Source organism: Gasterosteus aculeatus, chromosome 11 (assembly GCF_964276395.1).
Source record: "Gasterosteus aculeatus chromosome 11, fGasAcu3.hap1.1, whole genome shotgun sequence".
Classification (NCBI taxonomy): domain Eukaryota; kingdom Metazoa; phylum Chordata; class Actinopteri; order Perciformes; family Gasterosteidae; genus Gasterosteus; species Gasterosteus aculeatus.
In genome coordinates this window covers 12,812,410-12,824,891 of record NC_135699.1, presented here as the reverse complement: position 1 = coordinate 12,824,891, position 12,482 = coordinate 12,812,410, and the positions used below count along the sequence as shown (strand labels likewise).

General features: G+C 44.7%; 1 protein-coding gene across 1 annotated transcript; it reads right to left on the bottom strand.

Moving 5' to 3' along the window:
• Positions 1-3,355: 3,355 nt before the first annotated feature.
• On the bottom strand, positions 3,356-12,004 carry nptx2a (neuronal pentraxin 2a). The gene is made up of 5 exons (XM_040191745.2): positions 11,082-12,004; positions 9,396-9,636; positions 8,593-8,837; positions 5,931-6,110; positions 3,356-5,436 (listed from the first exon to the last, which is right to left on the bottom strand). The coding sequence occupies exons 1-5, from the start codon at positions 11,529-11,531 to the stop codon at positions 5,209-5,211; spliced, it is 1,344 nt and encodes a 447-aa protein (XP_040047679.2). The 5' UTR covers positions 11,532-12,004; the 3' UTR covers positions 3,356-5,208.
• Positions 12,005-12,482: the final 478 nt, after the last annotated feature.

Below are 12,482 nucleotides of genomic sequence, written 5' to 3'. Positions count from 1 at the left end.
CGTGTTTCCGCTGATTTGTGCGTCGCGCGTTCTTTTGGGTGAGTTTCGCTTTTTTCTCACCTGCTCAACTCGGGTCATGTCTTGTTGTTCATTTTTAAACAAACAACAAAGAAAATGAGGAACAACTGATTCTCACAGCTGTTTCTTTTGGGTTTAAAGTCAGAGTATTGAGTTGGATACTTTGTTTAAAGTCCAAAGTGTAATGATTACTCTGCATTTAATGGAAACCCTAGTGATTTGCTTGAGTTTGCTCACTTGCTACCAGGTTATTGTAGGGAAAGCAGTATTTCTCTTCTCACCTTATTATTGGTATATGAATAATTTTCCCAAAAAGAGAAATCCTGAAGAACTTTCATGACCTTGAAACGTTTTACCAGTCAACGTCTTCATTTGTTGCAGTGGAACACATGTTTTTGGAGCGATGCACGATGAAGAGGTCTGGAGCTGCAGAGCTTCCCTGCTTGTTGAAAGACAGACAGGTCTGTGTTGAATCTGCATTCCGTACAGGAGCTGAAGAGATGTACGCTCTCATCCTTGCAGACGTAAAATTACAGCCCCACTTTCAGATTCATTAAAGATTCTCAAGCGGAAATCCCTTAGATATTGTTGTAAATGTGAACGATCTCGGTTGGAACAAACACACTTTGTAATCTGTCCATGAAGAACCGTTGGATTTAACATCTTCTGCTATACTCGGTGATACTGCGTGTTGTTTAACATAATAAAGATGAATCGATTTCTGATTCTAGCCATAGGCTGGTCGATTTTATGAGAGGGGGCCGTTGCAAACATACAGCAAGTTTTCTTTTATTGCTGATCAATTTGTTCCCTCGTCATCGCTGCCTTTTTAATCTCAGCCCCTTAAAACAACGTTTACGCTCCTCTATTAAGTTAGGCGGAGTAGGGAGGTTGAACTTGAGATGAAATGCGCTCCATGAAACCGTACTGATATGTATATTTAGGGAACATATTCTCCTGTGTAACCAACAGAAAAGTGAGGGTCCTTGTTAGTCTGATTTAAAAATGGCTGCCGGGGCAAAATCCAATATGGCAGCAGAATATAACATTTATCATGCCTCATTTTGTAAAGGCAGTGATGGGGGCTTGAGAGGGTTTGGGTTTCTCACTGAGAGTCTGTCACATCCAAGAAAACAGCAGTTCTCAAATGCCTCGGAGAGCTTCGCCGTCTGCACAAGCTTTTTCTTTCATCAGGCTTTAATTACCGAGCCAAAGACTCAATCCTTAAACTTGTTTTTCTCACAGTTCTTAACCGCGCTCCACGTCTTTGGGGCTCCATGGGGATTCCGTGTGAGAGAGAGAGGGTGCTAGGAGCAGAATGGCACTTTAATTCTACCCGTCCTCCCCCCACCCGCCGCAGATCAGCACACGTATCCAAAGGCGGTGAAATTGTGATTCGATTTTAATTATACGATCTTCACACACTTTTAAAACGACCTCGGGCGATGATGCAAAAGTCAGATAATCTCAATGACAAAGGGGGAGACCAGCATGCGGACGAGATCGGGCTAAATAATTATTCACGGCCGCTCTATTCCAGTCATGTGTAAAGAAGCAAAGATGGCCACTAAATTGGTAATTTGTTTTTAGTGATGTACTGTTATCATTACATCTCCAGCAGCTGCTGAGATCATTTCTCCCTCAAGGATTTCCCTCTTCAAACTGCGCCGTACTGGGAGAAAAACTCAATTACCTGAACAAATCTACTCTCCCCGATTTACTAACAAAGTGTTGCGTTTCAGTCACACATACGCTGACACGTGTTGTTTATCCCGGTTTGTTCACACCACCTTCATATACAAAGATGGTATCTGTAACACTGAACGAGGATGCTTTCCAGCTCAACCCGCCTCTCACCTCGGCTTCATTAAGTTCCATGCATCACCTCCCGAAATATTACTGGGCCGATGCACAATATTTAACAAACCTGACTGGGGAGGAATGCAAAATGAATGCAAAAGGGTTTCACTTTGTCATGAACCCCATCGCATCACTTCAGCCAGTTGCCACGAGACGACACGGACCCTCCTCCTCCTCCACACCTCCTCTTTTCCTGCATTGACAGCATGGCGGAAAAATTCAAGATATAAACAGACGACTGAAACACAGAACTATTGTTTGGCTCCGGTACTTGCAGCCACTTTGCCTCACAGCAACAAAAATAGGAAATTTCCTGAATAGTTTGTGTCACATGTATCCTTTTAATTGTTTTCTTGCATTTTGCATTCTTGGACCACATAGCGTTTTACAAATGAACCCACTAAATATGTGTTCAGCAGTCTTTTGTTTTGAACAATACACAAAAAATGCTTCTTAAACTCAAGTTGAATTTAATTTTTTTTAATAATCCACTGTTGCTTAACATGTGGGATCATCGTGATGTGCAGTGATGATCACGGCAGCAACGCATTTAAAATCAGAAGTAGAGAATTGTTGGAATAACTGCAATAATGTCAGTGGTGCCTTAAGAGAGTCTGTAGTCGCTGATACAACAAAACAAGTGTACGTCACGTCAGCTGACAGGCTAAAAGTTTGTCAGCAGGGTCCAGATAAACTCGTGGGGTAAAACGTATGTCCTGAGGTGCACAACATGATCGCTTTCATCCAAGATCGATGACTAGCACTGTTGCCCAGAGGCTCCTATTCTAGTATATTTATCTCCAGTTAAAAGTCCCAGTGTGCCGGAGAAGATGACTTTTGAAAAGCTTTGATGAACAGCCTGTGAATGTCAACTCTGTCTCTTAACTTGCAAGTATTGCTAAACAAATGACCTGTTTAATGATTTAACACCAATTATTTTAACAAGAAAAAACATCACAGAGAAAAGTCAAAATCTTTGCTGTCTGCCGGCGGCCAGAGATTGTTAAAAAAAAAAAAAAAGCGGCCCCCCTGGTGGGTCACCACCAACACGCTGGCAGCAGCATGGACACAAAGCGTCGAGGAGAATGAAGAAGGCTCACAGTGTCCTACATTGTAGCAGCACCCATAATCCACAGGGGCAGATTATTTCATTTCCACCTGGACGACTGCCAGTCCAGAAGATTTGTCCACTGACAACATGACATTGCCCAGATGAGAGGACGTATCCTCGCATGTTTACTGTGGATGGTCATACAAATATTATGACTATTCCAAACAGACAAAAAACCCCCACATCTGTCTGAATAAGGGGGGACCAGAAACGTAAAAAAAAGACTAGTTTATTTATCACAAATGCCGCGTGACTTTGGCGTCACTAAATCAGTGATATATATTTATTAAGCAAACATGCTTTCTGCAGATTCCCTCTGATTTTCTGTCATGTTTTTGAGTTGCTGCTTCAATTGCCACACCTGGATTCGTTTCACTGTTTTATTGGGTACAAAAGGACGTTCAACCCAGACATCAGAAAGGTGCGAAACTTGAATGGATACTGCACACCAAGATGAACTTAAAACAATGATATACACAATTATTCTTTTCTTGTGTCCATTTACTGAGCTGCCACTGAGCTAATGCTAAAAAAAAAAATGTTGGAATAAGCGAAAGCACATACGGTTCGAACAAAAAGGCCATTCACCACACAAACAAAACGTTTCTACGAGTACTGCATTCTTTTGTTACTTTATCTAACGTACTGTGCTGCTAATGGACAAAAATCATGAGCAGAAAAAGCTACAAAATACACTTTCTATGAGACGGACGTCTTTTGATTTTACATTGAAACATTGTTAACAAACAGTCGCATTGTGTTGCCGACGTATCCAACGAGTGCACACTCCCTTTTTTACGACATTCTGTGCTGTCCAGTTACCGACTCCTCATATATTTTTTCAGGTGGATGGAAGCTGTTTAATAGTCTTTATGCAAGTGTCTACTTAGTGAATAAATCCACCAAGAAAGAAAATGTGAGACTCTGTTGCCTCTTTCACATTGTCTCCTTGTGAGGCTTAAGCACAAGGCGTGATAATATTTTACTGACAAACAGTGAAAATGAAACAAATGTCCACCACAACATTCAGGACAAAGCTTCAAAAAGGATCAATTATGTTCACTGGAGCTGTGCCAAATTCCATTCATTTCCCCTCTTCTTTTAAAAATAAACCATACGCATGGACCCAAATTATTCTCCTCGCTGAGTGAGAGCTGATCATGACCTCCATACCGTCCTCAGAGGGCTGCTCTCGTTCGCCATCGCCAATTCTAGATTTTAGCCGTCTTCCTTTTTGGCTCATTTAGCGACTACCCCCCCCCCCGTACTCATTCAAGAACACAATTACTACCCAGATGAGGAATTAAGGATTGTCCTAGCGGGTCAAGCCCCAGTCCCTGCCCTCACTGGGCACGTGGAGAGGCTGCACAACTCTGTCCACACGTCAGTCCAACCTGAGCAGAGCCGGCGCGTCCATAAAGCTGTTGGGGACGTGGCAGCTGCTCAAGGGGCAGAGAGGTATTAAGCATAGATTTACAAGAATAAAAATGTCCTCCCTCCCTCCCTTGTAATCTCTGGTCTTTTTACACGCAAGACAAGCCATATGCCCATGAACACACACACACACACACACAGAGTCTTGCGTAATGGTGTCAGCACGCTGCATTGGCTTGTTTTGGATGGACCACGCACACCGTTTATTGACAGAAAGCATGCGCTGAGAGCTTTTGTCATTTTTGAAAGTAATCAACGGTGAAGGTTGTTCCACTTTGAACTCGTGAGCATCCACCTTATTTCCCCGCGGTCTCTCCGGTTCGGCGCGTCATTTCTGTCTTCCATCAGAGCGGGAGGCTCACAGCTCGCAGCATATAGTCCATCACGTAACTCAGGAATACTGTTCCACATCACATCAAAGCCTGTTTGAGCCTAACATTCAGCACGAATACAGCGCAGCATTGTCAGAATAAGAAATGCAACCAAAAAGAGCTTCTTTTTTTTGTTTTTTAAAGAGGAGTCAAATGAAAGCTGATCTACTGAAGGGAAAGCACAGAATGACAGAAAGTCACATCATTACAGCAGACTGATGCAACAGCATATCTTCTTCTGAGGAGCACATCAATTTAAATTGTCTTCAAGGCTCAAATTCAATGGACCATATAAACATGTAAAAGTGTTGCACTGGAACCCTTTCCTTTGGGATTTGACTGCAGCCACAAACGGTCTGATTACATGGCCTCTCGATTACCACGGCGATGATGAACTTCCTCACATCACGTCCTTTAGGAATCGAAAGCGCGATCCTCACAGATCTCCAGGGCGGCTTTACTCGCACCACCAAACACTTCCACGTTCACGTCAATCCAAGGAACCACGTTGCCCGGCATGTAGGCGGAGCAGTTGGCCAGACCCACGATGTCCACTGGCCGCAGTACCCGGTCCCACATGTTGAACTGGCTCAGCTCGCCCACAAAGGCCTGCGTGGCGTCAAAGCGGCCTCCAACTATGTCCTTCAGGGAGAGACAGGAGATGAGAGTTGTTGACTTCACTTCTGCAGGAAATGCAATCAAACTTTAATTCTAATGCATGAATTCTGTTTGATTTCCATCGAAATAAGAGCCTGAATATCTTTTCTTGTGCTGCCACTTTTAAATATCCAAGTGTTGTGCAGTGTCCAATACCGTGCAAGATGCAGCACTGTATGTAAATGTGCTTGGACTCCAACGTAATGCAATATGACTCTTTGAGAATATCATTTCGTTAACTGCTGAAACAACTCGCTACTTCAGCTCCAAAGGGCGTAAAGGTGCTCTCATCTAGAAGTAGATGAATGAGGTCATTGTGAAAGGGCAACGATAGCGTGAGAAGAGCCATCTCCCCCTTGCTTCCTGCCTCCGGCATTGAACTCAAGGGAGAACACAGCCAGGGATCTGACTGACACCAGGAGACACCCTCACGCACGCACACTTGCTCATTACCGGCTGAGCTTCCTTCGTGCCCTCACCTGCTCCTGCCCCAGGATGATCACCCCTCCGGGTTTAATTGGGTGCCAGGGGGCCAGGTTGTCCCCGGTGCCTTGACGCTCGCCATCCTGGTAAGCCTCCCAGAAACCGTCCCTGGTGGTCCAGGTGATGCAGATGTGGTGCCAGCGTCCGTCGCTCACTGACAGAGGGAGCTGGGCCACCTGGTCAGGAGTTCAGAGGTGGAAGGAGCAGGAAGGGGGAGCAAGAGGAGTCGAGAGAGATTTTTAGATTAATTGGAGGCACGCTGGAAACAAGGAGAGCAATTAGAAGGGTTAGCGCTTTAAAGAGAAAGCCCTCTGCAGAGAATTCTCCAGATGAGTCGGTGCGACGCGTCCAATTTAGATTACCCAGGTGACATCAAGGGATTGAACAACCTTCAAAGCAGTAAGGTTGCTAACAGCAAAACAGTGTCCTCTTATGCTCTTGCGCTTTGTTCAGAGATCAAAGAACAACAACTGGATATTTTACCCGATGACATCATAGTCCTCTGAGGATACAGCACATGGGACTATGACGGTGTAACTCATTAGCCTTTTCTTTATGAGCCTACAGTATAAAATCACACTCGCGTCTTGTTAAAAATAAACCTAGAACGATGGCAAGAGCCAGAGGAAACAATGTCCAGGCCACGTGAAATCACACAGGCGATTGTCCTGGTTAAGGTTGCCGGGTGGCATCCTAACCGCACCGGGACTACAGGGAACACAGTGACATCACAGAGTCTGCTTCACTGACTGTTTCAACATGTGAATGAAAAATACACGTGTTGAATATTCCTCACAACTTAAAACATGGCACCAGTGATCTTTTATACAGGAACAGATTATTAATAAAACACTATATTCACAGGGTAAACACTATGAATACATGCCTCACTCTTGTTTACCTAAAAGATTACAATTAATCTCATTCTCAAAAAAAAAAAGTTTTACAGCAAATAGTAGAAATTATTATTTTCCCAATGGCCCTTTTAGAATTACACATTAGATTTAGTCATAGTAGGAAATCTGACACCTAAACTGATATCTGAATGTGATGTAAGTGTTATGTACAGCTATGCTTTTCCTGCTGTAAAATGTCAAAATGTCTGTCTGTGAAAAGGCCCATGATGTATTTTACTCCTCGTTCAAAGGACATTTTCTTCTCCGGGTCTCCAAAAGACTAGATAAGATAAGGTTCAGCAGATAAAATGTTAAAAGAAGGTCATAAACGTGTCTACTACAGTCTAAAAAATGATGTTGAAAATCAGCTCACATGCAGTGTTGAAGAAGAACACCATAAGAATTTAAAATGAATTAATTCAGCAACATTCTAGGCACAGAACATTTCCAACATTATGAAAAAACGTCATCCAAATAACACCAGATTTATAAGCATCAGATTACACATGCACACTTGTCAAACAAACTTGTTTTGATGTTGTACAAAACCAGTTCAATCCATTACAGATTAAATTCCTGGCGGCTGCACTAGATTAGAAAAATGAAGATACAATAAGCCTTTTTTAACTGATTTGATATTTGGAGAAAAACAGATATTGACCAAGCTGCTGAACACAGACTATCCCGATGAAGCTGAATGAGGAATATTCCCTGTAGCTTCCCTCTCAGTATGCAGCTGAATGAACAGCATACAACACGCGGCCCAGTGGACCCTGTTATCACTGTGTACCAGTTCAACACACGGATGTGCGGCTGCACATCGGGTTATTCGCTCCCACCAGTCCTGCCTCGGCCTCCTCCACACCGCTCTCTTTTGCTAAGATGCTTCCCCTCCCCATAACTTCCCTTTTCCTCGCCGCTTCTGATCTTTCGCTCTTTCCCCTCTCTCTCCTCAGCACCCTGTTGCTTCCAAAGCTCTGCAGCTTCTGGGTTTCCTCCCCTCCATCCCCTCTTTCCCCCCACATGCTTTCATCATCCTCATCCTCATCATCATCATCCTGCTCTCATGTGTCTGACTTGAATATATTGTATAATGCATGGCGAAGGGAAAGCTGTGAGAAGACCTGCCTGGGCCAATAATGGCCAACTTAAACAACACAGAGGAAAACGCCCCCCCCCCAAATCCAACACTGCACTGCTAACCCTATTATTTTAGCATCACCATAACAATTACAGCTCTTTGAGTAAACACCATGAAATATTAATGCTTCTAACACTTCTTCTCTTTCGTGTTACAGTAATTGTGGACAAAAACCTTAAAGTATGTGACTATGTAACAACAGTATTTACGGCAGCGTGCATGCTCATTTGAATTACTGTTACTCATGTGTGTGTGTGTGTGTGTGTCTGTGGAATGTCGGTTAATGTTTTTAAAGTTGCAAAGTTAAAAATATTCAGAGCCGATGGTCAGCGAGTGTCGTCTCTGCAGCATCGTGGTCGTGCTCACACAGAGCAGTTAGACACGAGCATGTTCGTGCCTTCTTTGCAGTTAATTAGCGTCACTGCTGATCCACTTCTACCAACGTCATTACAGCCAGCAGTGCTGCCAGGCCAGCATGAATGATTGAGCTGTCTGATGAGCTTCCCTCATGGTGAAATCAGGCCAGAGGGAAAGAATCAAAGTTGCTCTCCTCTCCCTCAACAAACAATTAAAAAACTGCATGCACCTCTCTCTCTCTCTCTCTCTCCATTGTGGACCTACCTTGTCGTTAACGAGTAGCTCAATGGGGTTGTTCCCCCATTCGATGAGGACTATCTCGTTGGCCTGGCCGGGCACTCCGTAGGAGAACGGGGTTCCTATGCCGGGACTGGCGCTGGACTTGAGCCACATACACACGGTGAAGGCGTACATCTCCGGGAGGCTCTTCTTGATGCGTCCAAACAAGTAGTTAGTGCGAAGAGAGAGGGAGACTTTGAAATCCTCGGGTGATTTGAAGGCATTGTTACCTGTCGGCGGACAGTAATTACATGTGGTTAATTTTGGTCTGTCGCGACTTCTTCTTCTACCAATGTTGATGGTTTTAAACCACCGCCGCTGATTCGTAACGTTTCAATCTGAAACGTCTCCTTGGTGCAAAAGATCCCGTTACCATTTACAGATAAGGGCCATCAATAGTGGAAAAAAATGTTTTTTGAGTGAAGAACTGATTTGACACCTCTTGAATTCTGGAGGTAAATTGAATTTAATGAGGCTAAGGTAGCATTTATTGTGGGGCTGTTGTGTTGACTCGTTCTATTTTACTGGTGGGTGTGTTGTTGTGGCCACTTTCAATGTGTCCAATTCACTTTGGTGCAAACATGCATCCTCACACAGCCGCTGACTCAATCGAATAAGTCTTGGGAAACGGGTCTCACAGGAGACGTCCCCTTAGTGGTGAGATTCTATTGCTCTGATGTCTATCATCTCAGTGATATGACAAGACTAACTAGAGCCAGATCTTTCAGGCAAAAAAAAAAAAGCGCCTGGCTTTCAATCTGGCTGACGTTTTTATAGCACCCACTTACTTTTCTCAAGCTCCGTGATCCTCTCCAGCAGGGAATTGAGAGCGCTCTCTGTGCGACGGCGGTGCGCCGCCGTCTCATTGTAGAGTTGGCTCTTCTCCTGCTCCAGATCGACCACCTTCCGGAGGAGCTGGCTCTCCAGCGCCCCGAGACGCTGCCGCAGAAGCTCCCGCAGCTCTTGTGGTAGTGGAGACAGAGCCGAGACCACTCCGGCTGACACGTTGGTGCTGGGGAGACGCAAACTCTGCAGGTGGAAAGCCCGAATTGGAACGATTGCATGGATGATGGATGATTAGATGGATGGATACATGGATGGATAGATAGATGGGAGGGGGGGAGTGAGTGACACATATGCGAACAGTGACACAGGCATTTAATCAAGTTAATCCTGCTCACTCAGCCAAGCACTCAGTCTACATAAATACCTACATTTGCAGTGGAGGACTGATTGCATCTACTAGCCCTTTAACCTCGTATTATTTTAGCACTATTGTTTTTCACAGAGCAATATCCAAATGAAGACAGTTTATCCCTGCGGCAGACTTTGCCTGGTGACCTGCCAAACACCCGTGGCTTAAAGATGGGCGTCACGAGTGGCGTTGCCTGAGTTCACACCAGGCGCAGAGGTTTTTTTTGAAAAAGGGGGACGGACACGCTTATAGGTGTGGCTTTCTCCTTGCATCGAAACGCCCTGAGATGTTCATTTCTAAAATTGATTTGGTCCTGGTACATTAAAGATTTGTATTAATTTTTTTTACACAGCGTGCAAATGGGACGTGAAATTATTAGATGTCATTAGATGAAAAGGTCTTGTTCAGCCAGTTTTCCTTTCATTATGTTAAGCAGATGCAGATCAATGCAGATCAATATATGTGATGCAAAATGACATTTATCCTCACAGCTGCAGTATATCCTTGATTTAATCGGGTGTTAACGTCATAGAGAGGGTTATGGGGAAGGGACTGTAGACGGATGGATTGGTATAATGCAGCAAAAAACAACCTTGAATTTAGATAATCAGAGTTTAATATGTTCTCAGGACTGTCATGTGGTGAAAAAGGTTACTATTTCACATGACATAAGAGATAAAGCCTTTCTCTGGCCTTCTGCACTACACGGTGACCTCGATATCAGTTGTGATCTCCAACCTGGTGACGCATGCAGATCTGCACGAGCAAGCTTTATCAACAACTCAACTATTGAGATTTCATGCAGGTGAAATCTACGGGAATTCATCTCACCAGCTATACAAATAAAACAATATGTGTAACACACACACACACACACATAGACAGGAGTCATACATTATTCAAGTTTGCGCTCCCTGCACCGCATGCGCGATTGCACCTTTGACGCGATTTTTTGCGTTGCTCATTTCTTATTAACGACTCGTGTGCTGCGGCTTTTTGACAATCAGGGCTTTTGACATCTTTTAATGATAAAAGCGCATTGATGTGACATGGCTATATGTGACCCTTTGATCTGGAAATCCTCCCAAAACGACTCCCGCAGCACAGAGTGAGCCAATGATTCGACGTGTAACGAAAATTACTTGTGAATGGATTCAAATATATTCCCCCCCAAATGGAATTATTAAATGTAGTTTGTTTTGTTTATAAGTCATTAACAGCTTTCAGGGGGAACCTAAACCAACGCGCTTTTCTGGGTCGTATTTGTGTGCAATCTTACCTCTAAATTTTCCAGCCGACCCTTTAGACTCTGCATGGTCTTGCCCAGCTGGTCTATGGTATCACCGGGGTCCCGGGGCAGGTCCCCCATGGTGTTCTTGCCGTATTCCTTCCGCCTGGAGCCCTGACCTCGGGACTTGCCCTGTGGCGACTCGTCGGCCGCCGCTTCGCAGCGCACCAGCTTGGAGTTGAGCTCCTTGATGGTCCCCTGCTGGCTCACGATGGTCTCCTTCTGCTGCAGGATGGTCTCCCGCAGCTGAAGGATGGTGATCCGCAGCTCGTCCTCCGCGGGGCTGCTGCTCTGGACACGGTTCACCGTGGGATCGTACCCGCAGCCCGGCTCCGCGCCGGGGGGGATGGCGTTACAGACGAAGCGGCTACCTGTAGCATCCTGGCCGCGCACCGTGCGTCCACTGACCAGGAACAAAAGTCCAACCACCACAAACAGCATCCCGACTTGACGCGCAAACTCCACGTATTAAAGGGAGAATAATATTTAAATATTTAAAAAAAAGGCTCCGGAAGTCTGCTGTAAATTAATGAACTTAGTTCAACAACGGTTGGTTAATTTTGAACGATTGTGGACATTTTCCAAAGATGGATGAAAAAACAACAAAGTTGTGGGAATGGAAAACAAACAAATCAAAATCCGCAGTGAAAAATCGTAAAATCATCCATCCAACCGCAAACCACGTGAAAAAAAATATACTAACGAATCTGTTACTTTCGGCAGATGGAAACGCGAAACAAAAAGTTGCACTGATTTATAAATGATCCTCAAAAGGGGTCGCAGAGAAGTCAGGTTCGCCCGCCTTGCCGCTCCGCTCGGTTGAATAGTCAGTGAGTGGTGCTGAGGAGACAGCGACGCCGCTCCGCCGGATTAGTGGAGGGAGGTGCGCACTGGTGCTTCCGCTCATCGTCTGCGCGCTCCGGTTATTCCTCTGCGGGATACAGTAGCTGCGTCATCCCCTGAATTTTAAGTCACGGACAGTCCCATCGGCTCTGTGTGGCCCCCGTTTAAATGCGCCGATGCTTTAAGAACCAAACAACCGCGATAGGATATAACGAAACACAATAGTAGGATAATGATTGGATGACTTCCCATCTGCCTGAGTCCTGACTCGGGGGATTGTTGCACTCTTTATGCCCCTCAGAATCTGCATTTGCTTGGGTGAAATGTACCCCCCCCCCTCCTCCCCCACCACCCCAACAGGGATCACTTGTTCTGAGGTCAAACTAATAGGATTTGTAAAAGCAATAGAAATCCACAGTTCAAATTGGGAGTCACTTCACTTGATTTAAAATGAGCTCCACATTGTCTTCTCTCATTCTTGAGTGTAAGAAAATAACTTTAATTCTCAACACATTGTGGAGCATTGACGAAACTGAACGCTTGCTTGAT

Excerpts from the sequence above, each read along its gene's own strand:
- nptx2a (XM_040191745.2), bottom strand. The coding sequence starts at position 11,531 with ATGCTGTTTGTGGTGGTTGGACTTTTGTTCCTGGTCAGTGGACGCACG. Across the intron at positions 8,838-9,395 it reads GATCACGGAGCTTGAGAAAA|GTAACAATGCCTTCAAATCA; the intron begins GTAAGTGGGTGC and ends GTCCGCCGACAG. Across the intron at positions 6,111-8,592 it reads AGCTACTCGTTAACGACAAG|GTGGCCCAGCTCCCTCTGTC; the intron begins GTAGGTCCACAA and ends ACTCCTGACCAG.